We start from the raw sequence: 22,500 nt of genomic DNA, 5'->3' as shown, positions 1-22,500 counted from the left end.
GAGAGAGAGAGAGACAGACAGAGAGAGAGAGAGAGACAGGGAGAGAGAGAGAGAGGGAGAGAGGAGGTACTGACTGTTTTTCTGAGGTATGTGTGTCTTGAGTTTCTTGTTGTTTCCGTTCTCCAGTAGAACTCTGAACCAGTCTCTTAACCGACCCACCACCTCCTTTATGTCTGACTCACTGCACTCTACACACACACACACACACACACAGGATGAAACAGAGAATCCAAGGTGTTAAGGTTGCTCATCAGGCAGTTGTGTGTGTGTGTGTGTGTGTGTGTGTGTGTGTGTGTGTGTGTGTGTGTGTGTGTGTGTGTGTGTGTGTGTGTGTGTGTGTGTGTGTGTGTGTGTGTGTGTGTGTGTGTGTGTGTGTGTGTACCTGTCTTCTCTGCTGTGCTGTATTCAGGAAGGACAGCAGGACAGGGACACTGGCCAGAACACTTGACTGATATCTGCTTCCCTGAGATACATGCCTGATACTCCAACTTACACTGGAGGGGAGAGGGGAGAGAGAGAGAGAGAGAGGGGGGAGGGAGAGAGGGAGAGATGGGTTGAGAAAGGAAGAGAGAAAGAGAGAGAGAGAGAGAGGGTATTTAGTAGTGTTATCTATAGTAAATAGTTGTGTTAACTTCTTATGGCTGCAGGGGCAGTATTGAGTAGCTTGGATGAAAGGTGCACAGAGGTGCCCAGAGTAAACGGCCTGCTCCTCAGTCATAGTTGCTAATATATGCATATTATTATTAGTATTGGATAGAAAACACTCTGAAGTTTCTAAAACTGTTTGAATTATGTCTGTGAGTATAACAGAACTCATATGGCAGGCAAAAACCTGAGAAACAATCCAAACAGGAAGTGGAAATTCTGAGGCTAGTCGTGTTTCAACCATAAAATCCCAGCGAGATATGAATGAGTATTCACTTCCTACGGCTTCCACTAGATGTCAACAGTCTGTAGAACTTTGTCTGATGACTCTACTGTGAAGGCGAATGAGAGGAGAATTAGTCAGGTCTGCCATGACCTGACCATGCTTTCACCACTGCCATGAGGTAACCATTCTTTGACCATGCGCGTTCACATGAGAGGGAGCTCCGTTCCATCGCTCATCTGAAGTCGATTTAATTCTCCGGTTGGAACGTTATTCAAGATGTATGTTAACTACATTCTAAAGATTGATTCAATACATCGTTTGACATGTTTCTACTGACTGTTACGGAACTTTTGGACATTTTGTCAGGTTTTAGTGAACGCGCTTCGTGACTTTGGAATTGTTTACCAAACTCGCTAACCAAAGTAGCTAATTGGACATAAATAACGGACATTATCGAACAAATCAAGCATTTATTGTGAACCTGGGATTCCTGGGATTCTGAAGGTTAGTGATTCATTTTATCTCTATTTCTGCTTTTTGTCTTCTATCTTTGGCTGGAAAAATGGCTGTGCTTATCTGTGGTTTTGTGGTGACCTAACATAATCGTTTGTGGTGCTTTCGCTGAAAAAGCATATTTGAAATCGGACACTTTGGTGGGATTAACAACAAGATTACATTTAAAATGGTATAAGACACATGAATGTCTGAGGAATTTTAATTATGAGATTTCTGTTGTTTGAATTTGGTGCCCTGAACTTTCAATGGCTGTTGTCATATCGATCCCGTTAGCGGGATCTCAGCCATAAGAAGTTTTAACAGGGTGAATGAGGACAGGATTATGTATCTATAGTATGTTATATGTGTCTATATGTCTGTGTATTGTGTATTAATGTGTGTATTACCTTGGTTGAGTAGCTGTGTCCGTCAGTACCACACACAGGAGAAGGATGGACCACTGGACAGCGCCTGCATTTGGCCCCTGGACTCAGAGACAGGCCCGGTTCCTTCACACTATACACACACAACATCCAGTTATGTGTCAGAACATGGTGTCCAGTCACAGCTGAACCAGAGTCTAGTAGTAACAGAACCACTAGAACACAGTGATGGAGTGTGTGTGTGAGAGTGTGAGTGTGAGAGTGTGTCTGTGTGTGTGTGTGTCCGTGTGTGTCTGTGTGTCTGTGAGTGAGTGAGTGAGTGAGTGAGTGAGTGAGTGAGTGAGTGAGTGAGTGAGTGAGTGAGTGAGTGAGTGAGTGAGTGAGTGAGTGAGTAAGTGAGTGAGTGAGTGAGTGAGTGAGTGAGTCTGTGTGTGGTAACTACCTGACTCTCCTCTGGCTAACACAAGCAGCAGTCTGGTAGTGGTCTGTGTGTGTGGTAACTACCTGACTCTCCTCTGACTAACACAAGCAGCAGTCTGGTAGGGGTCTGTGTGTGGTAACTACCTGACTCTCCTCTGGCTAACACAAGCAGCAGTCTGGTAGTGGTCTGTGTGTGGTAACTACCTGACTCTCCTCTGGCTAACACAAGCAGCAGTCTGGTAGGGGTCTGTGTGGGGTAACTACCTGACTCTCCTCTGACTAACACAAGCAGCAGTCTGGTAGGGGTCTGTGTGTGGTAACTACCTGACTCTCCTCTGACTAACACAAGCAGCAGTCTGGTAGTGGTCTGTGTGTGGTAACTACCTGACTCTCCTCTGACTAACACAAGCAGCAGTCTGGTAGTGGTCTGTGTGTGGTAACTACCTGACTCTCCTCTGACTAACACAAGCAGCAGTCTGGTAGGGGTCTGTGTGTGGTAACTACCTGACTCTCCTCTGACTAACACAAGCAGCAGTCTGGTAGTGGTCTGTGTGTGGTAACTACCTGACTCTCCTCTGGCTAACACAAGCAGCAGTCTGGTAGGGGTCTGTGTGTGGTAACTACCTGACTCTCCTCTGACTAACACAAGCAGCAGTCTGGTAGGGGTCTGTGTGTGGTAACTACCTGACTCTCCTCTGACTAACACAAGCAGCAGTCTGGTAGTGGTCTGTGTGTGGTAACTACCTGACTCTCCTCTGGCTAACACAAGCAGCAGTCTGGTAGTGGTCTGTGTGTGGTAACTACCTGACTCTCCTCTGACTAACACAAGCAGCAGTCTGGTAGGGGTCTGTGTGTGGTAACTACCTGACTCTCCTCTGACTAACACAAGCAGCAGTCTGGTAGGGGTCTGTGTGTGGTAACTACCTGACTCTCCTCTGACTAACACAAGCAGCAGTCTGGTAGGGGTCTGTGTGGGGTAACTACCTGACTCTCCTCTGACTAACACAAGCAGCAGTCTGGTAGTGGTCTGTGTGTGGTAACTACCTGACTCTCCTCTGGCTAACACAAGCAGCAGTCTGGTAGGGGTCTGTGTGTGGTAACTACCTGACTCTCCTCTGACTAACACAAGCAGCAGTCTGGTAGGGGTCTGTGTGGGGTAACTACCTGACTCTCCTCTGGCTAACACAAGCAGCAGTCTGGTAGTGGTCTGTGTGTGGTAACTACCTGACTCTCCTCTGGCTAACACAAGCAGCAGTCTGGTAGGGGTCTGTGTGTGGTAACTACCTGACTCTCCTCTGACTAACACAAGCAGCAGTCTGGTAGTGGTCTGTGTGTGGTAACTACCTGACTCTCCTCTGACTAACACAAGCAGCAGTCTGGTAGGGGTCTGTGTGTGGTAACTACCTGACTCTCCTCTGACTAACACAAGCAGCAGTCTGGTAGTGGTCTGTGTGTGGTAACTACCTGACTCTCCTCTGACTAACACAAGCAGCAGTCTGGTAGGGGTCTGTGTGTGGTAACTACCTGACTCTCCTCTGGCTAACACAAGCAGCAGTCTGGTAGTGGTCTGTGTGGGGTAACTACCTGACTCTCCTCTGACTAACACAAGCAGCAGTCTGGTAGTGGTCTGTGTGTGGTAACTACCTGACTCTCCCCTGGCTAACACAAGCAGCAGTCTGGTAGTGGTCTGTGTGTGGTAACTACCTGACTCTCCTCTGGCTAACACAAGCAGCAGTCTGGTAGTGGTCTGTGTGTGGTAACTACCTGACTCTCCTCTGACTAACACAAGCAGCAGTCTGGTAGTGGTCTGTGTGTGGTAACTACCTGACTCTCCTCTGGCTAACACAAGCAGCAGTCTGGTAGTGGTCTGTGTGTGGTAACTACCTGACTCTCCTCTGGCTAACACAAGCAGCAGTCTGGTAGGGGTCTGTGTGTGGTAACTACCTGACTCTCCTCTGGCTAACACAAGCAGCAGTCTGGTAGGGGTCTGTGTGTGGTAACTACCTGACTCTCCTCTGGCTAACACAAGCAGCAGTCTGGTAGTGGTCTGTGTGTGGTAACTACCTGACTCTCCTCTGGCTAACACCAGCAGCAGTCTGGTAGTGGTCTGTGTGGGGTAACTACCTGACTCTCCTCTGACTAACACAAGCAGCAGTCTGGTAGTGGTCTGTGTGTGTGGTAACTACCTGACTCTCCTCTGGCTAACACAAGCAGCAGTCTGGTAGTGGTCTGTGTGTGGTAACTACCTGACTCTCCTCTGGCTAACACAAGCAGCAGTCTGGTAGTGGTCTGTGTGTGGTAACTACCTGACTCTCCTCTGGCTAACACAAGCAGCAGTCTGGTAGTGGTCTGTGTGTGGTAACTACCTGACTCTCCTCTGACTAACACAAGCAGCAGTCTGGTAGTGGTCTGTGTGGGGTAACTACCTGACTCTCCTCTGGCTAACACAAGCAGCAGTCTGGTAGTGGTCTGTGTGTGTGGTAACTACCTGACTCTCCTCTGGCTAACACAAGCAGCAGTCTGGTAGGGGTCTGTGTGGGGTAACTACCTGACTCTCCTCTGACTAACACAAGCAGCAGTCTGGTAGTGGTCTGTGTGTGGTAACTACCTGACTCTCCTCTGGCTAACACAAGCAGCAGTCTGGTAGTGGTCTGTGTGTGGTAACTACCTGACTCTCCTCTGACTAACACAAGCAGCAGTCTGGTAGGGGTCTGTGTGGGGTAACTACCTGACTCTCCTCTGGCTAACACAAGCAGCAGTCTGGTAGGGGTCTGTGTGGGGTAACTACCTGACTCTCCTCTGACTAACACAAGCAGCAGTCTGGTAGTGGTCTGTGTGTGGTAACTACCTGACTCTCCTCTGGCTAACACAAGCAGCAGTCTGGTAGGGGTCTGTGTGTGGTAACTACCTGACTCTCCTCTGGCTAACACAAGCAGCAGTCTGGTAGGGGTCTGTGTGTGTGGTAACTACCTGACTCTCCTCTGGCTAACACAAGCAGCAGTCTGGTAGTGGTCTGTGTGGGGTAACTACCTGACTCTCCTCTGGCTAACACAAGCAGCAGTCTGGTAGTGGTCTGTGTGGGGTAACTACCTGACTCTCCTCTGGCTAACACAAGCAGCAGTCTGGTAGGGGTCTGTGTGTGGTAACTACCTGACTCTCCTCTGGCTAACACAAGCAGCAGTCTGGTAGTGGTCTGTGTGGGGTAACTACCTGACTCTCCTCTGGCTAACACAAGCAGCAGTCTGGTAGTGGTCTGTGTGGGGTAACTACCTGACTCTCCTCTGGCTAACACAAGCAGCAGTCTGGTAGGGGTCTGTGTGTGGTAACTACCTGACTCTCCTCTGGCTAACACAAGCAGCAGTCTGGTAGGGGTCTGTGTGTGGTAACTACCTGACTCTCCCCTGGCTAACACAAGCAGCAGTCTGGTAGGGGTCTGTGTGGGGTAACTACCTGACTCTCCTCTGGCTAACACAAGCAGCAGTCTGGTAGGGGTCTGTGTGGGGTAACTACCTGACTCTCCTCTGGCTAACACAAGCAGCAGTCTGGTAGTGGTCTGTGTGTGGTAACTACCTGACTCTCCTCTAGCTAACACAAGCAGCAGTCTGGTAGGGGTCTGTGTGTGGTAACTACCTGACTCTCCTCTAGCTAACACAAGCAGCAGTCTGGTAGGGGTCTGTGTGTGGTAACTACCTGACTCTCCTCTAGCTAACACAAGCAGCAGTCTGGTAGGGGTCTGTGTGTGGTAACTACCTGACTCTCCTCTGACTAACACCAGCAGCAGTCTGGTAGGGGTCTGTGTGTGGTAACTACCTGACTCTCCTCTGGCTAACACAAGCAGCAGTCTGGTAGGGGTCTGTGTGGGGTAACTACCTGACTCTCCTCTGGCTAACACAAGCAGCAGTCTGGTAGTGGTCTGTGTGTGGTAACTACCTGACTCTCCTCTAGCTAACACAAGCAGCAGTCTGGTAGGGGTCTGTGTGTGGTAACTACCTGACTCTCCTCTAGCTAACACAAGCAGCAGTCTGGTAGGGGTCTGTGTGTGGTAACTACCTGACTCTCCTCTAGCTAACACAAGCAGCAGTCTGGTAGGGGTCTGTGTGTGGTAACTACCTGACTCTCCTCTGACTAACACCAGCAGCAGTCTGGTAGGGGTCTGTGTGTGGTAACTACCTGACTCTCCTCTGGCTAACACAAGCAGCAGTCTGGTAGGGGTCTGTGTGGGGTAACTACCTGACTCTCCTCTGACTAACACCAGCAGCAGTCTGGTAGGGGTCTGTGTGGGGTAACTACCTGACTCTCCTCTGGCTAACACAAGCAGCAGTCTGGTAGGGGTCTGTGTGGGGTAACTACCTGACTCTCCTCTGGCTAACACAAGCAGCAGTCTGGTAGTGGTCTGTGTGGGGTAACTACCTGACTCTCCTCTGACTAACACAAGCAGCAGTCTGGTAGGGGTCTGTGTGGGGTAACTACCTGACTCTCCTCTGACTAACACCAGCAGCAGTCTGGTAGGGGTCTGTGTGTGGTAACTACCTGACTCTCCTCTGGTTAACACAAGCAGCAGTCTGGTAGGGGTCTGTGTGTGGTAACTACCTGACTCTCCTCTGACTAACACAAGCAGCAGTCTGGTAGTGGTCTGTGTGTGGTAACTACCTGACTCTCCTCTGACTAACACAAGCAGCAGTCTGGTAGTGGTCTGTGTGTGGTAACTACCTGACTCTCCTCTGGCTAACACAAGCAGCAGTCTGGTAGGGGTCTGTGTGTGGTAACTACCTGACTCTCCTCTGGCTAACACAAGCAGCAGTCTGGTAGTGGTCTGTGTGTGTGGTAACTACCTGACTCTCCTCTGACTAACACAAGCAGCAGTCTGGTAGGGGTCTGTGTGTGTGGTAACTACCTGACTCTCCTCTGACTAACACAAGCAGCAGTCTGGTAGTGGTCTGTGTGTGGTAACTACCTGACTCTCCTCTGGCTAACACAAGCAGCAGTCTGGTAGTGGTCTGTGTGTGGTAACTACCTGACTCTCCTCTGGCTAACACAAGCAGCAGTCTGGTAGGGGTCTGTGTGTGGTAACTACCTGACTCTCCTCTGACTAACACAAGCAGCAGTCTGGTAGTGGTCTGTGTGTGGTAACTACCTGACTCTCCTCTGGCTAACACAAGCAGCAGTCTGGTAGGGGTCTGTGTGTGGTAACTACCTGACTCTCCTCTGGCTAACACAAGCAGCAGTCTGGTAGGGGTCTGTGTGTGTGGTAACTACCTGACTCTCCTCTGGCTAACACAAGCAGCAGTCTGGTAGTGGTCTGTGTGGGGTAACTACCTGACTCTCCTCTGGCTAACACAAGCAGCAGTCTGGTAGGGGTCTGTGTGGGGTAACTACCTGACTCTCCTCTGACTAACACAAGCAGCAGTCTGGTAGTGGTCTGTGTGTGGTAACTACCTGACTCTCCTCTGGCTAACACAAGCAGCAGTCTGGTAGGGGTCTGTGTGGGGTAACTACCTGACTCTCCTCTGACTAACACAAGCAGCAGTCTGGTAGTGGTCTGTGTGTGGTAACTACCTGACTCTCCTCTGGCTAACACAAGCAGCAGTCTGGTAGGGGTCTGTGTGTGGTAACTACCTGACTCTCCTCTGGCTAACACAAGCAGCAGTCTGGTAGGGGTCTGTGTGTGTGGTAACTACCTGACTCTCCTCTGGCTAACACAAACAGCAGTCTGGTAGTGGTCTGTGTGGGGTAACTACCTGACTCTCCTCTGGCTAACACAAGCAGCAGTCTGGTAGTGGTCTGTGTGGGGTAACTACCTGACTCTCCTCTGGCTAACACAAGCAGCAGTCTGGTAGGGGTCTGTGTGTGGTAACTACCTGACTCTCCTCTGGCTAACACAAGCAGCAGTCTGGTAGTGGTCTGTGTGGGGTAACTACCTGACTCTCCTCTGGCTAACACAAGCAGCAGTCTGGTAGTGGTCTGTGTGGGGTAACTACCTGACTCTCCTCTGGCTAACACAAGCAGCAGTCTGGTAGGGGTCTGTGTGTGGTAACTACCTGACTCTCCTCTGGCTAACACAAGCAGCAGTCTGGTAGTGGTCTGTGTGGGGTAACTACCTGACTCTCCTCTGGCTAACACAAGCAGCAGTCTGGTAGGGGTCTGTGTGTGGTAACTACCTGACTCTCCTCTGACTAACACAAGCAGCAGTCTGGTAGGGGTCTGTGTGTGGTAACTACCTGACTCTCCTCTGGCTAACACAAGCAGCAGTCTGGTAGTGGTCTGTGTGTGGTAACTACCTGACTCTCCTCTGGCTAACACAAGCAGCAGTCTGGTAGTGGTCTGTGTGTGGTAACTACCTGACTCTCCTCTGACTAACACAAGCAGCAGTCTGGTAGTGGTCTGTGTGTGGTAACTACCTGACTCTCCTCTGACTAACACAAGCAGCAGTCTGGTAGTGGTCTGTGTGTGGGGTAACTACCTGACTCTCCTCTGGCTAACACAAGCAGCAGTCTGGTAGGGGTCTGTGTGGGGTAACTACCTGACTCTCCTCTGACTAACACAAGCAGCAGTCTGGTAGTGGTCTGTGTGTGGTAACTACCTGACTCTCCTCTGGCTAACACAAGCAGCAGTCTGGTAGGGGTCTGTGTGTGGTAACTACCTGACTCTCCTCTGGCTAACACAAGCAGCAGTCTGGTAGGGGTCTGTGTGTGTGGTAACTACCTGACTCTCCTCTGGCTAACACAAGCAGCAGTCTGGTAGTGGTCTGTGTGGGGTAACTACCTGACTCTCCTCTGGCTAACACAAGCAGCAGTCTGGTAGGGGTCTGTGTGTGGTAACTACCTGACTCTCCTCTGGCTAACACAAGCAGCAGTCTGGTAGTGGTCTGTGTGGGGTAACTACCTGACTCTCCTCTGGCTAACACAAGCAGCAGTCTGGTAGTGGTCTGTGTGGGGTAACTACCTGACTCTCCTCTGGCTAACACAAGCAGCAGTCTGGTAGGGGTCTGTGTGTGGTAACTACCTGACTCTCCTCTGGCTAACACAAGCAGCAGTCTGGTAGTGGTTTGTGTGGGGTAACTACCTGACTCTCCTCTGGCTAACACAAGCAGCAGTCTGGTAGGGGTCTGTGTGTGGTAACTACCTGACTCTCCTCTGACTAACACAAGCAGCAGTCTGGTAGGGGTCTGTGTGTGGTAACTACCTGACTCTCCTCTGGCTAACACAAGCAGCAGTCTGGTAGTGGTCTGTGTGTGGTAACTACCTGACTCTCCTCTGGCTAACACAAGCAGCAGTCTGGTAGTGGTCTGTGTGTGGTAACTACCTGACTCTCCTCTGACTAACACAAGCAGCAGTCTGGTAGTGGTCTGTGTGTGGTAACTACCTGACTCTCCTCTGACTAACACAAGCAGCAGTCTGGTAGTGGTCTGTGTGTGGGGTAACTACCTGACTCTCCTCTGGCTAACACAAGCAGCAGTCTGGTAGGGGTCTGTGTGGGGTAACTACCTGACTCTCCTCTGACTAACACAAGCAGCAGTCTGGTAGTGGTCTGTGTGTGGTAACTACCTGACTCTCCTCTGGCTAACACAAGCAGCAGTCTGGTAGGGGTCTGTGTGTGGTAACTACCTGACTCTCCTCTGGCTAACACAAGCAGCAGTCTGGTAGGGGTCTGTGTGTGTGGTAACTACCTGACTCTCCTCTGGCTAACACAAGCAGCAGTCTGGTAGTGGTCTGTGTGGGGTAACTACCTGACTCTCCTCTGGCTAACACAAGCAGCAGTCTGGTAGTGGTCTGTGTGGGGTAACTACCTGACTCTCCTCTGGCTAACACAAGCAGCAGTCTGGTAGGGGTCTGTGTGTGGTAACTACCTGACTCTCCTCTGGCTAACACAAGCAGCAGTCTGGTAGTGGTCTGTGTGGGGTAACTACCTGACTCTCCTCTGGCTAACACAAGCAGCAGTCTGGTAGTGGTCTGTGTGGGGTAACTACCTGACTCTCCTCTGGCTAACACAAGCAGCAGTCTGGTAGGGGTCTGTGTGTGGTAACTACCTGACTCTCCTCTGGCTAACACAAGCAGCAGTCTGGTAGTGGTCTGTGTGGGGTAACTACCTGACTCTCCTCTGGCTAACACAAGCAGCAGTCTGGTAGGGGTCTGTGTGTGGTAACTACCTGACTCTCCTCTGACTAACACAAGCAGCAGTCTGGTAGGGGTCTGTGTGTGGTAACTACCTGACTCTCCTCTGGCTAACACAAGCAGCAGTCTGGTAGTGGTCTGTGTGTGGTAACTACCTGACTCTCCTCTGGCTAACACAAGCAGCAGTCTGGTAGTGGTCTGTGTGTGGTAACTACCTGACTCTCCCCTGACTAACACAAGCAGCAGTCTGGTAGTGGTCTGTGTGTGGTAACTACCTGACTCTCCTCTGGCTAACACAAGCAGCAGTCTGGTAGGGGTCTGTGTGTGGTAACTACCTGACTCTCCTCTGGCTAACACAAGCAGCAGTCTGGTAGGGGTCTGTGTGGGGTAACTACCTGACTCTCCTCTGACTAACACAAGCAGCAGTCTGGTAGTGGTCTGTGTGTGGTAACTACCTGACTCTCCTCTGGCTAACACAAGCAGCAGTCTGGTAGTGGTCTGTGTGTGGTAACTACCTGACTCTCCTCTGACTAACACAAGCAGCAGTCTGGTAGTGGTCTGTGTGTGGTAACTACCTGACTCTCCTCTGACTAACACAAGCAGCAGTCTGGTAGGGGTCTGTGTGGGGTAACTACCTGACTCTCCTCTGGCTAACACAAGCAGCAGTCTGGTAGGGGTCTGTGTGGGGTAACTACCTGACTCTCCTCTGGCTAACACAAGCAGCAGTCTGGTAGTGGTCTGTGTGTGGTAACTACCTGACTCTCCCCTGGCTAACACAAGCAGCAGTCTGGTAGGGGTCTGTGTGGGGTAACTACCTGACTCTCCTCTGGCTAACACAAGCAGCAGTCTGGTAGGGGTCTGTGTGGGGTAACTACCTGACTCTCCTCTGGCTAACACAAGCAGCAGTCTGGTAGTGGTCTGTGTGTGGTAACTACCTGACTCTCCTCTAGCTAACACAAGCAGCAGTCTGGTAGGGGTCTGTGTGTGGTAACTACCTGACTCTCCTCTAGCTAACACAAGCAGCAGTCTGGTAGGGGTCTGTGTGTGGTAACTACCTGACTCTCCTCTAGCTAACACAAGCAGCAGTCTGGTAGGGGTCTGTGTGTGGTAACTACCTGACTCTCCTCTGACTAACACCAGCAGCAGTCTGGTAGGGGTCTGTGTGTGGTAACTACCTGACTCTCCTCTGGCTAACACAAGCAGCAGTCTGGTAGGGGTCTGTGTGGGGTAACTACCTGACTCTCCTCTGACTAACACCAGCAGCAGTCTGGTAGGGGTCTGTGTGGGGTAACTACCTGACTCTCCTCTGGCTAACACAAGCCGCAGTCTGGTAGGGGTCTGTGTGGGGTAACTACCTGACTCTCCTCTGGCTAACACAAGCAGCAGTCTGGTAGTGGTCTGTGTGGGGTAACTACCTGACTCTCCTCTGACTAACACAAGCAGCAGTCTGGTAGGGGTCTGTGTGGGGTAACTACCTGACTCTCCTCTGACTAACACCAGCAGCAGTCTGGTAGGGGTCTGTGTGTGGTAACTACCTGACTCTCCTCTGGTTAACACAAGCAGCAGTCTGGTAGGGGTCTGTGTGTGGTAACTACCTGACTCTCCTCTGGTTAACACAAGCAGCAGTCTGGTAGGGGTCTGTGTGTGGTAACTACCTGACTCTCCTCTGACTAACACAAGCAGCAGTCTGGTAGTGGTCTGTGTGTGGTAACTACCTGACTCTCCTCTGACTAACACAAGCAGCAGTCTGGTAGTGGTCTGTGTGTGGTAACTACCTGACTCTCCTCTGGCTAACACAAGCAGCAGTCTGGTAGGGGTCTGTGTGTGGTAACTACCTGACTCTCCTCTGGCTAACACAAGCAGCAGTCTGGTAGTGGTCTGTGTGTGTGGTAACTACCTGACTCTCCTCTGACTAACACAAGCAGCAGTCTGGTAGGGGTCTGTGTGTGTGGTAACTACCTGACTCTCCTCTGACTAACACAAGCAGCAGTCTGGTAGTGGTCTGTGTGTGGTAACTACCTGACTCTCCTCTGGCTAACACAAGCAGCAGTCTGGTAGTGGTCTGTGTGTGGTAACTACCTGACTCTCCTCTGGCTAACACAAGCAGCAGTCTGGTAGGGGTCTGTGTGTGGTAACTACCTGACTCTCCTCTGACTAACACAAGCAGCAGTCTGGTAGTGGTCTGTGTGTGGTAACTACCTGACTCTCCTCTGGCTAACACAAGCAGCAGTCTGGTAGGGGTCTGTGTGTGGTAACTACCTGACTCTCCTCTGGCTAACACAAGCAGCAGTCTGGTAGGGGTCTGTGTGTGTGGTAACTACCTGACTCTCCTCTGGCTAACACAAGCAGCAGTCTGGTAGTGGTCTGTGTGGGGTAACTACCTGACTCTCCTCTGGCTAACACAAGCAGCAGTCTGGTAGTGGTCTGTGTGTGTGGTAACTACCTGACTCTCCTCTGGCTAACACAAGCAGCAGTCTGGTAGGGGTCTGTGTGGGGTAACTACCTGACTCTCCTCTGACTAACACAAGCAGCAGTCTGGTAGTGGTCTGTGTGTGGTAACTACCTGACTCTCCTCTGGCTAACACAAGCAGCAGTCTGGTAGGGGTCTGTGTGGGGTAACTACCTGACTCTCCTCTGACTAACACAAGCAGCAGTCTGGTAGTGGTCTGTGTGTGGTAACTACCTGACTCTCCTCTGGCTAACACAAGCAGCAGTCTGGTAGGGGTCTGTGTGTGGTAACTACCTGACTCTCCTCTGGCTAACACAAGCAGCAGTCTGGTAGGGGTCTGTGTGTGTGGTAACTACCTGACTCTCCTCTGGCTAACACAAGCAGCAGTCTGGTAGTGGTCTGTGTGGGGTAACTACCTGACTCTCCTCTGGCTAACACAAGCAGCAGTCTGGTAGTGGTCTGTGTGGGGTAACTACCTGACTCTCCTCTGGCTAACACAAGCAGCAGTCTGGTAGGGGTCTGTGTGTGGTAACTACCTGACTCTCCTCTGGCTAACACAAGCAGCAGTCTGGTAGTGGTCTGTGTGGGGTAACTACCTGACTCTCCTCTGGCTAACACAAGCAGCAGTCTGGTAGTGGTCTGTGTGGGGTAACTACCTGACTCTCCTCTGGCTAACACAAGCAGCAGTCTGGTAGGGGTCTGTGTGTGGTAACTACCTGACTCTCCTCTGGCTAACACAAGCAGCAGTCTGGTAGTGGTCTGTGTGGGGTAACTACCTGACTCTCCTCTGGCTAACACAAGCAGCAGTCTGGTAGGGGTCTGTGTGTGGTAACTACCTGACTCTCCTCTGACTAACACAAGCAGCAGTCTGGTAGGGGTCTGTGTGTGGTAACTACCTGACTCTCCTCTGGCTAACACAAGCAGCAGTCTGGTAGTGGTCTGTGTGTGGTAACTACCTGACTCTCCTCTGGCTAACACAAGCAGCAGTCTGGTAGTGGTCTGTGTGTGGTAACTACGTGACTCTCCTCTGGCTAACACAAGCAGCAGTCTGGTAGGGGTCTGTGTGGGGTAACTACCTGACTCTCCTCTGGCTAACACAAGCAGCAGTCTGGTAGGGGTCTGTGTGTGGTAACTACCTGACTCTCCCCTGGCTAACACAAGCAGCAGTCTGGTAGGGGTCTGTGTGGGGTAACTACCTGACTCTCCTCTGGCTAACACAAGCAGCAGTCTGGTAGGGGTCTGTGTGGGGTAACTACCTGACTCTCCTCTGGCTAACACAAGCAGCAGTCTGGTAGTGGTCTGTGTGTGGTAACTACCTGACTCTCCTCTAGCTAACACAAGCAGCAGTCTGGTAGGGGTCTGTGTGTGGTAACTACCTGACTCTCCTCTAGCTAACACAAGCAGCAGTCTGGTAGGGGTCTGTGTGTGGTAACTACCTGACTCTCCTCTAGCTAACACAAGCAGCAGTCTGGTAGGGGTCTGTGTGTGGTAACTACCTGACTCTCCTCTGACTAACACCAGCAGCAGTCTGGTAGGGGTCTGTGTGTGGTAACTACCTGACTCTCCTCTGGCTAACACAAGCAGCAGTCTGGTAGGGGTCTGTGTGGGGTAACTACCTGACTCTCCTCTGGCTAACACAAGCAGCAGTCTGGTAGGGGTCTGTGTGGGGTAACTACCTGACTCTCCTCTGGCTAACACAAGCAGCAGTCTGGTAGGGGTCTGTGTGGGGTAACTACCTGACTCTCCTCTGGCTAACACAAGCAGCAGTCTGGTAGTGGTCTGTGTGGGGTAACTACCTGACTCTCCTCTGACTAACACAAGCAGCAGTCTGGTAGGGGTCTGTGTGTGGTAACTACCTGACTCTCCTCTGACTAACACCAGCAGCAGTCTGGTAGGGGTCTGTGTGTGGTAACTACCTGACTCTCCTCTGGTTAACACAAGCAGCAGTCTGGTAGTGGTCTGTGTGGGGTAACTACCTGACTCTCCTCTGGCTAACACAAGCAGCAGTCTGGTAGGGGTCTGTGTGTGGTAACTACCTGACTCTCCTCTGGCTAACACAAGCAGCAGTCTGGTAGTGGTCTGTGTGGGGTAACTACCTGACTCTCCTCTGGCTAACACAAGCAGCAGTCTGGTAGGGGTCTGTGTGTGGTAACTACCTGACTCTCCTCTGACTAACACAAGCAGCAGTCTGGTAGGGGTCTGTGTGTGGTAACTACCTGACTCTCCTCTGGCTAACACAAGCAGCAGTCTGGTAGTGGTCTGTGTGTGGTAACTACCTGACTCTCCTCTGGCTAACACAAGCAGCAGTCTGGTAGTGGTCTGTGTGTGGTAACTACCTGACTCTCCTCTGACTAACACAAGCAGCAGTCTGGTAGTGGTCTGTGTGTGGTAACTACCTGACTCTCCTCTGACTAACACAAGCAGCAGTCTGGTAGTGGTCTGTGTGTGGGGTAACTACCTGACTCTCCTCTGGCTAACACAAGCAGCAGTCTGGTAGGGGTCTGTGTGGGGTAACTACCTGACTCTCCTCTGACTAACACAAGCAGCAGTCTGGTAGTGGTCTGTGTGTGGTAACTACCTGACTCTCCTCTGGCTAACACAAGCAGCAGTCTGGTAGGGGTCTGTGTGTGGTAACTACCTGACTCTCCTCTGGCTAACACAAGCAGCAGTCTGGTAGGGGTCTGTGTGTGTGGTAACTACCTGACTCTCCTCTGGCTAACACAAGCAGCAGTCTGGTAGTGGTCTGTGTGGGGTAACTACCTGACTCTCCTCTGGCTAACACAAGCAGCAGTCTGGTAGTGGTCTGTGTGGGGTAACTACCTGACTCTCCTCTGGCTAACACAAGCAGCAGTCTGGTAGGGGTCTGTGTGTGGTAACTACCTGACTCTCCTCTGGCTAACACAAGCAGCAGTCTGGTAGTGGTCTGTGTGGGGTAACTACCTGACTCTCCTCTGGCTAACACAAGCAGCAGTCTGGTAGTGGTCTGTGTGGGGTAACTACCTGACTCTCCTCTGGCTAACACAAGCAGCAGTCTGGTAGGGGTCTGTGTGTGGTAACTACCTGACTCTCCTCTGGCTAACACAAGCAGCAGTCTGGTAGTGGTCTGTGTGGGGTAACTACCTGACTCTCCTCTGGCTAACACAAGCAGCAGTCTGGTAGGGGTCTGTGTGTGGTAACTACCTGACTCTCCTCTGACTAACACAAGCAGCAGTCTGGTAGGGGTCTGTGTGTGGTAACTACCTGACTCTCCTCTGGCTAACACAAGCAGCAGTCTGGTAGTGGTCTGTGTGTGGTAACTACCTGACTCTCCTCTGGCTAACACAAGCAGCAGTCTGGTAGTGGTCTGTGTGTGGTAACTACCTGACTCTCCCCTGACTAACACAAGCAGCAGTCTGGTAGTGGTCTGTGTGTGGTAACTACCTGACTCTCCTCTGGCTAACACAAGCAGCAGTCTGGTAGGGGTCTGTGTGTGGTAACTACCTGACTCTCCTCTGGCTAACACAAGCAGCAGTCTGGTAGGGGTCTGTGTGGGGTAACTACCTGACTCTCCTCTGACTAACACAAGCAGCAGTCTGGTAGTGGTCTGTGTGTGGTAACTACCTGACTCTCCTCTGGCTAACACAAGCAGCAGTCTGGTAGTGGTCTGTGTGTGGTAACTACCTGACTCTCCTCTGACTAACACAAGCAGCAGTCTGGTAGTGGTCTGTGTGTGGTAACTACCTGACTCTCCTCTGACTAACACAAGCAGCAGTCTGGTAGGGGTCTGTGTGGGGTAACTACCTGACTCTCCTCTGGCTAACACAAGCAGCAGTCTGGTAGGGGTCTGTGTGGGGTAACTACCTGACTCTCCTCTGGCTAACACAAGCAGCAGTCTGGTAGTGGTCTGTGTGTGGTAACTACCTGACTCTCCCCTGGCTAACACAAGCAGCAGTCTGGTAGGGGTCTGTGTGGGGTAACTACCTGACTCTCCTCTGGCTAACACAAGCAGCAGTCTGGTAGGGGTCTGTGTGGGGTAACTACCTGACTCTCCTCTGGCTAACACAAGCAGCAGTCTGGTAGTGGTCTGTGTGTGGTAACTACCTGACTCTCCTCTAGCTAACACAAGCAGCAGTCTGGTAGGGGTCTGTGTGTGGTAACTACCTGACTCTCCTCTAGCTAACACAAGCAGCAGTCTGGTAGGGGTCTGTGTGTGGTAACTACCTGACTCTCCTCTAGCTAACACAAGCAGCAGTCTGGTAGGGGTCTGTGTGTGGTAACTACCTGACTCTCCTCTGACTAACACCAGCAGCAGTCTGGTAGGGGTCTGTGTGTGGTAACTACCTGACTCTCCTCTGGCTAACACAAGCAGCAGTCTGGTAGGGGTCTGTGTGGGGTAACTACCTGACTCTCCTCTGACTAACACCAGCAGCAGTCTGGTAGGGGTCTGTGTGGGGTAACTACCTGACTCTCCTCTGGCTAACACAAGCAGCAGTCTGGTAGGGGTCTGTGTGGGGTAACTACTGTAGTAGTAATTGTAGTAGTAACATAAGCTGGCCCTCTTATTTTCTCCATTGTGCTGACAGACTGACCAGACACATGGGCACCTAGAATAATTGGACACACTAGACTTATAGTCTACACATTCCACTAAAAGCACACATACCAGAGAAATATGCTTAAGGCAACTGGACACTAATGACAAGAAGAGACATAGAGTCTGCCAATTCCAATAAGGACATACCAGAGAACATGCTGGGGCATTGAATTAAATACAGGGTTGAGTCATAGGCCTAGAGGGTAGATGGACATAGATTATTTTTAAGACAAGCATGGGTCTGGCCACTATTATAATTTAACTGAAAGCAGATAATGGGCGTTAGTAGGCGTGAACAAGCAGGAAGCCTGAACTAAAAAGATAATGATGGCAGGGAAAATTAGGGGAAGTATGCTTATTTGCATATGGGGTGGACCCATATGCTATTTATGTATAAATGTTGGAACCGGGGTTGGGAAGCGGAGTGTGTGTTCCGCGGTGTGTGTTCCGCGGTGTGTGTTCCGCGGGGTGTGTTCCGCGGGGTGGGTTCCGCGGGGTCATGCCGGTGGGCTGTACAGTTGCAATAAAGAGCATGTTTGATTTTAAAAGTTCTGGTAAGCGTTGTATTTGAAAATGATTTTCCACGACACTACCTGACTCTCCTCTGGCTAACACAAGCAGCAGTCTGGTAGTGGTCTGTGTGGGGTAACTACCTGACTCTCCTCTGACTAACACAAGCAGCAGTCTGGTAGGGGTCTGTGTGGGGTAACTACCTGACTCTCCTCTGACTAACACCAGCAGCAGTCTGGTAGGGGTCTGTGTGTGGTAACTACCTGACTCTCCTCTGGTTAACACAAGCAGCAGTCTGGTAGGGGTCTGTGTGTGGTAACTACCTGACTCTCCTCTGACTAACACAAGCAGCAGTCTGGTAGTGGTCTGTGTGTGGTAACTACCTGACTCTCCTCTGACTAACACAAGCAGCAGTCTGGTAGTGGTCTGTGTGTGGTAACTACCTGACTCTCCTCTGGCTAACACAAGCAGCAGTCTGGTAGGGGTCTGTGTGTGGTAACTACCTGACTCTCCTCTGGCTAACACAAGCAGCAGTCTGGTAGTGGTCTGTGTGTGTGGTAACTACCTGACTCTCCTCTGACTAACACAAGCAGCAGTCTGGTAGGGGTCTGTGTGTGTGGTAACTACCTGACTCTCCTCTGACTAACACAAGCAGCAGTCTGGTAGTGGTCTGTGTGTGGTAACTACCTGACTCTCCTCTGGCTAACACAAGCAGCAGTCTGGTAGTGGTCTGTGTGTGGTAACTACCTGACTCTCCTCTGGCTAACACAAGCAGCAGTCTGGTAGGGGTCTGTGTGTGGTAACTACCTGACTCTCCTCTGACTAACACAAGCAGCAGTCTGGTAGTGGTCTGTGTGTGGTAACTACCTGACTCTCCTCTGGCTAACACAAGCAGCAGTCTGGTAGGGGTCTGTGTGTGGTAACTACCTGACTCTCCTCTGGCTAACACAAGCAGCAGTCTGGTAGGGGTCTGTGTGTGTGGTAACTACCTGACTCTCCTCTGGCTAACACAAGCAGCAGTCTGGTAGTGGTCTGTGTGGGGTAACTACCTGACTCTCCTCTGGCTAACACAAGCAGCAGTCTGGTAGTGGTCTGTGTGTGTGGTAACTACCTGACTCTCCTCTGGCTAACACAAGCAGCAGTCTGGTAGGGGTCTGTGTGGGGTAACTACCTGACTCTCCTCTGACTAACACAAGCAGCAGTCTGGTAGTGGTCTGTGTGTGGTAACTACCTGACTCTCCTCTGGCTAACACAAGCAGCAGTCTGGTAGGGGTCTGTGTGGGGTAACTACCTGACTCTCCTCTGACTAACACAAGCAGCAGTCTGGTAGTGGTCTGTGTGTGGTAACTACCTGACTCTCCTCTGGCTAACACAAGCAGCAGTCTGGTAGGGGTCTGTGTGTGGTAACTACCTGACTCTCCTCTGGCTAACACAAGCAGCAGTCTGGTAGGGGTCTGTGTGTGTGGTAACTACCTGACTCTCCTCTGGCTAACACAAGCAGCAGTCTGGTAGTGGTCTGTGTGGGGTAACTACCTGACTCTCCTCTGGCTAACACAAGCAGCAGTCTGGTAGTGGTCTGTGTGGGGTAACTACCTGACTCTCCTCTGGCTAACACAAGCAGCAGTCTGGTAGGGGTCTGTGTGTGGTAACTACCTGACTCTCCTCTGGCTAACACAAGCAGCAGTCTGGTAGTGGTCTGTGTGGGGTAACTACCTGACTCTCCTCTGGCTAACACAAGCAGCAGTCTGGTAGTGGTCTGTGTGGGGTAACTACCTGACTCTCCTCTGGCTAACACAAGCAGCAGTCTGGTAGGGTCTGTGTGTGGTAACTACCTGACTCTCCTCTGGCTAACACAAGCAGCAGTCTGGTAGTGGTCTGTGTGGGGTAACTACCTGACTCTCCTCTGGCTAACACAAGCAGCAGTCTGGTAGGGGTCTGTGTGTGGTAACTACCTGACTCTCCTCTGACTAACACAAGCAGCAGTCTGGTAGGGGTCTGTGTGTGGTAACTACCTGACTCTCCTCTGGCTAACACAAGCAGCAGTCTGGTAGTGGTCTGTGTGTGGTAACTACCTGACTCTCCTCTGGCTAACACAAGCAGCAGTCTGGTAGTGGTCTGTGTGTGGTAACTACCTGACTCTCCTCTGGCTAACACAAGCAGCAGTCTGGTAGGGGTCTGTGTGGGGTAACTACCTGACTCTCCTCTGGCTAACACAAGCAGCAGTCTGGTAGGGGTCTGTGTGTGGTAACTACCTGACTCTCCCCTGGCTAACACAAGCAGCAGTCTGGTAGGGGTCTGTGTGGGGTAACTACCTGACTCTCCTCTGGCTAACACAAGCAGCAGTCTGGTAGGGGTCTGTGTGGGGTAACTACCTGACTCTCCTCTGGCTAACACAAGCAGCAGTCTGGTAGTGGTCTGTGTGTGGTAACTACCTGACTCTCCTCTAGCTAACACAAGCAGCAGTCTGGTAGGGGTCTGTGTGTGGTAACTACCTGACTCTCCTCTAGCTAACACAAGCAGCAGTCTGGTAGGGGTCTGTGTGTGGTAACTACCTGACTCTCCTCTAGCTAACACAAGCAGCAGTCTGGTAGGGGTCTGTGTGTGGTAACTACCTGACTCTCCTCTGACTAACACCAGCAGCAGTCTGGTAGGGGTCTGTGTGTGGTAACTACCTGACTCTCCTCTGGCTAACACAAGCAGCAGTCTGGTAGGGGTCTGTGTGGGGTAACTACCTGACTCTCCTCTGACTAACACCAGCAGCAGTCTGGTAGGGGTCTGTGTGGGGTAACTACCTGACTCTCCTCTGGCTAACACAAGCAGCAGTCTGGTAGGGGTCTGTGTGGGGTAACTACCTGACTCTCCTCTGGCTAACACAAGCAGCAGTCTGGTAGTGGTCTGTGTGGGGTAACTACCTGACTCTCCTCTGACTAACACAAGCAGCAGTCTGGTAGGGGTCTGTGTGGGGTAACTACCTGACTCTCCTCTGACTAACACCAGCAGCAGTCTGGTAGGGGTCTGTGTGTGGTAACTACCTGACTCTCCTCTGGTTAACACAAGCAGCAGTCTGGTAGGGGTCTGTGTGGGGTAACTACCTGACTCTCCTCTGGCTAACACAAGCAGCAGTCTGGTAGGGGTCTGTGTGGGGTAACTACCTGACTCTCCTCTGACTAACACAAGCAGCAGTCTGGTAGGGGTCTGTGTGTGGTAACTACCTGACTCTCCTCTGACTAACACAAGCAGCAGTCTGGTAGTGGTCTGTGTGTGGTAACTACCTGACTCTCCTCTGACTAACACAAGCAGCAGTCTGGTAGTGGTCTGTGTGTGGTAACTACCTGACTCTCCTCTGACTAACACAAGCAGCAGTCTGGTAGTGGTCTGTGTGTGGTAACTACCTGACTCTCCTCTGACTAACACAAGCAGCAGTCTGGTAGGGGTCTGTGTGTGGTAACTACCTGACTCTCCTCTGACTAACACCAGCAGCAGTCTGGTAGTGGTCTGTGTGTGGTAACTACCTGACTCTCCTCTGGCTAACACAAGCAGCAGTCTGGTAGGGGTCTGTGTGTGGTAACTACCTGACTCTCCTCTGGCTAACACAAGCAGCAGTCTGGTAGTGGTCTGTGTGTGTGGTAACTACCTGACTCTCCTCTGACTAACACAAGCAGCAGTCTGGTAGTGGTCTGTGTGTGGTAACTACCTGACTCTCCTCTGACTAACACAAGCAGCAGTCTGGTAGTGGTCTGCAACACACACTTTGTGACGGCTACACTTGATCTTCAGACAGGGGTCTTTATCTGGGTTCAGACCTACACACACACACACACACACACACACACACACACACACACACACACACACACACACACACACACACACACACACACACACACACACACACACACACACACACACACACACACACACACACACACACATTTATTTATTATTTATTTCACCTTTATTTAACCAGGTAGGCTAGTTGAGAACAAGTTCTCATTTACAACTGCGACCTGGCCAAGATAAAGCAAAGCAGTGCGACAAACAACAACACAGTGTTACACATGGAATAAACAAACATACAGTCAATAATACAATAGAAAATGTTTTAAATAAAAATAACAGTATGGGGATGAGGTAGTTGGATGGGCTAAATTATAGATGGGCTATGTACAGGTGCAGTGATCTGTGAGCTGCTCTGACAGCTGGTGCTTAAAGTTAGTGAGGGAGATATGAGTCTCCAGATTCAGTGATTTTTGCAATTCGTTCCAGTCATTGGCAGCAGAGAACTGGAAGGAAAGGCGGCCAAAGGAGGTGTTGGCTTTGGGGACGACCAGTGAGATATACCTGCTGGAGGGCGTGCTACGGGTGGGTGTTGTTATGGTGACCAGTGAGCTGAGATAAGGCGGGGCTTTACCTAGCATGGACTTATGAACACAGCAGAGAAAAATGTAATGGAAAAATGGTATTATGCATTAAAAATTCAACAAGGATGTATGTGTATGTCTGTGTGTACTATAGGTGTTGTTGTCCATAGGTTCAACGTTTTCAACCTTAAACTGACCCCAGTTCAGTTTATACTATAGAGCGAGGTTACTACGGCAGCTGATTCCAGGTCAGATGATATTGTGGTGTTGCTGTCCAGAGGGTCAACGTTTTCAGCTTTAACCTGGCCCCAGCTATAAACTGATCCT

At 51.1% G+C, this 22,500-nt stretch overlaps 1 protein-coding gene across 1 annotated transcript in view; it reads right to left on the bottom strand.

Moving 5' to 3' along the window:
* Positions 1–22,500, bottom strand: part of spock3 (SPARC (osteonectin), cwcv and kazal like domains proteoglycan 3) — a 47,677-nt gene that overhangs the window by 12,059 nt on the left and 13,118 nt on the right. The window contains exons 4-7 of the mRNA XM_071408501.1: positions 21,507–21,615; positions 1,774–1,882; positions 383–494; positions 75–188 (exon numbers count right to left, since the gene is read on the bottom strand). Of these exons, the coding sequence (XP_071264602.1) occupies positions 75–188; positions 383–494; positions 1,774–1,882; positions 21,507–21,615 (444 nt within the window). The remainder of the gene's footprint in view (positions 1–74; positions 189–382; positions 495–1,773; positions 1,883–21,506; positions 21,616–22,500) is intronic.

This window comes from Salvelinus alpinus, chromosome 6 (genome assembly GCF_045679555.1).
Source record: "Salvelinus alpinus chromosome 6, SLU_Salpinus.1, whole genome shotgun sequence".
NCBI classification, from domain to species: Eukaryota; Metazoa; Chordata; class Actinopteri; order Salmoniformes; family Salmonidae; genus Salvelinus; species Salvelinus alpinus.
The sequence above is the reverse complement of the archived record's forward strand: the minus strand, read 5'-3'. Positions and strand labels throughout refer to the sequence as shown.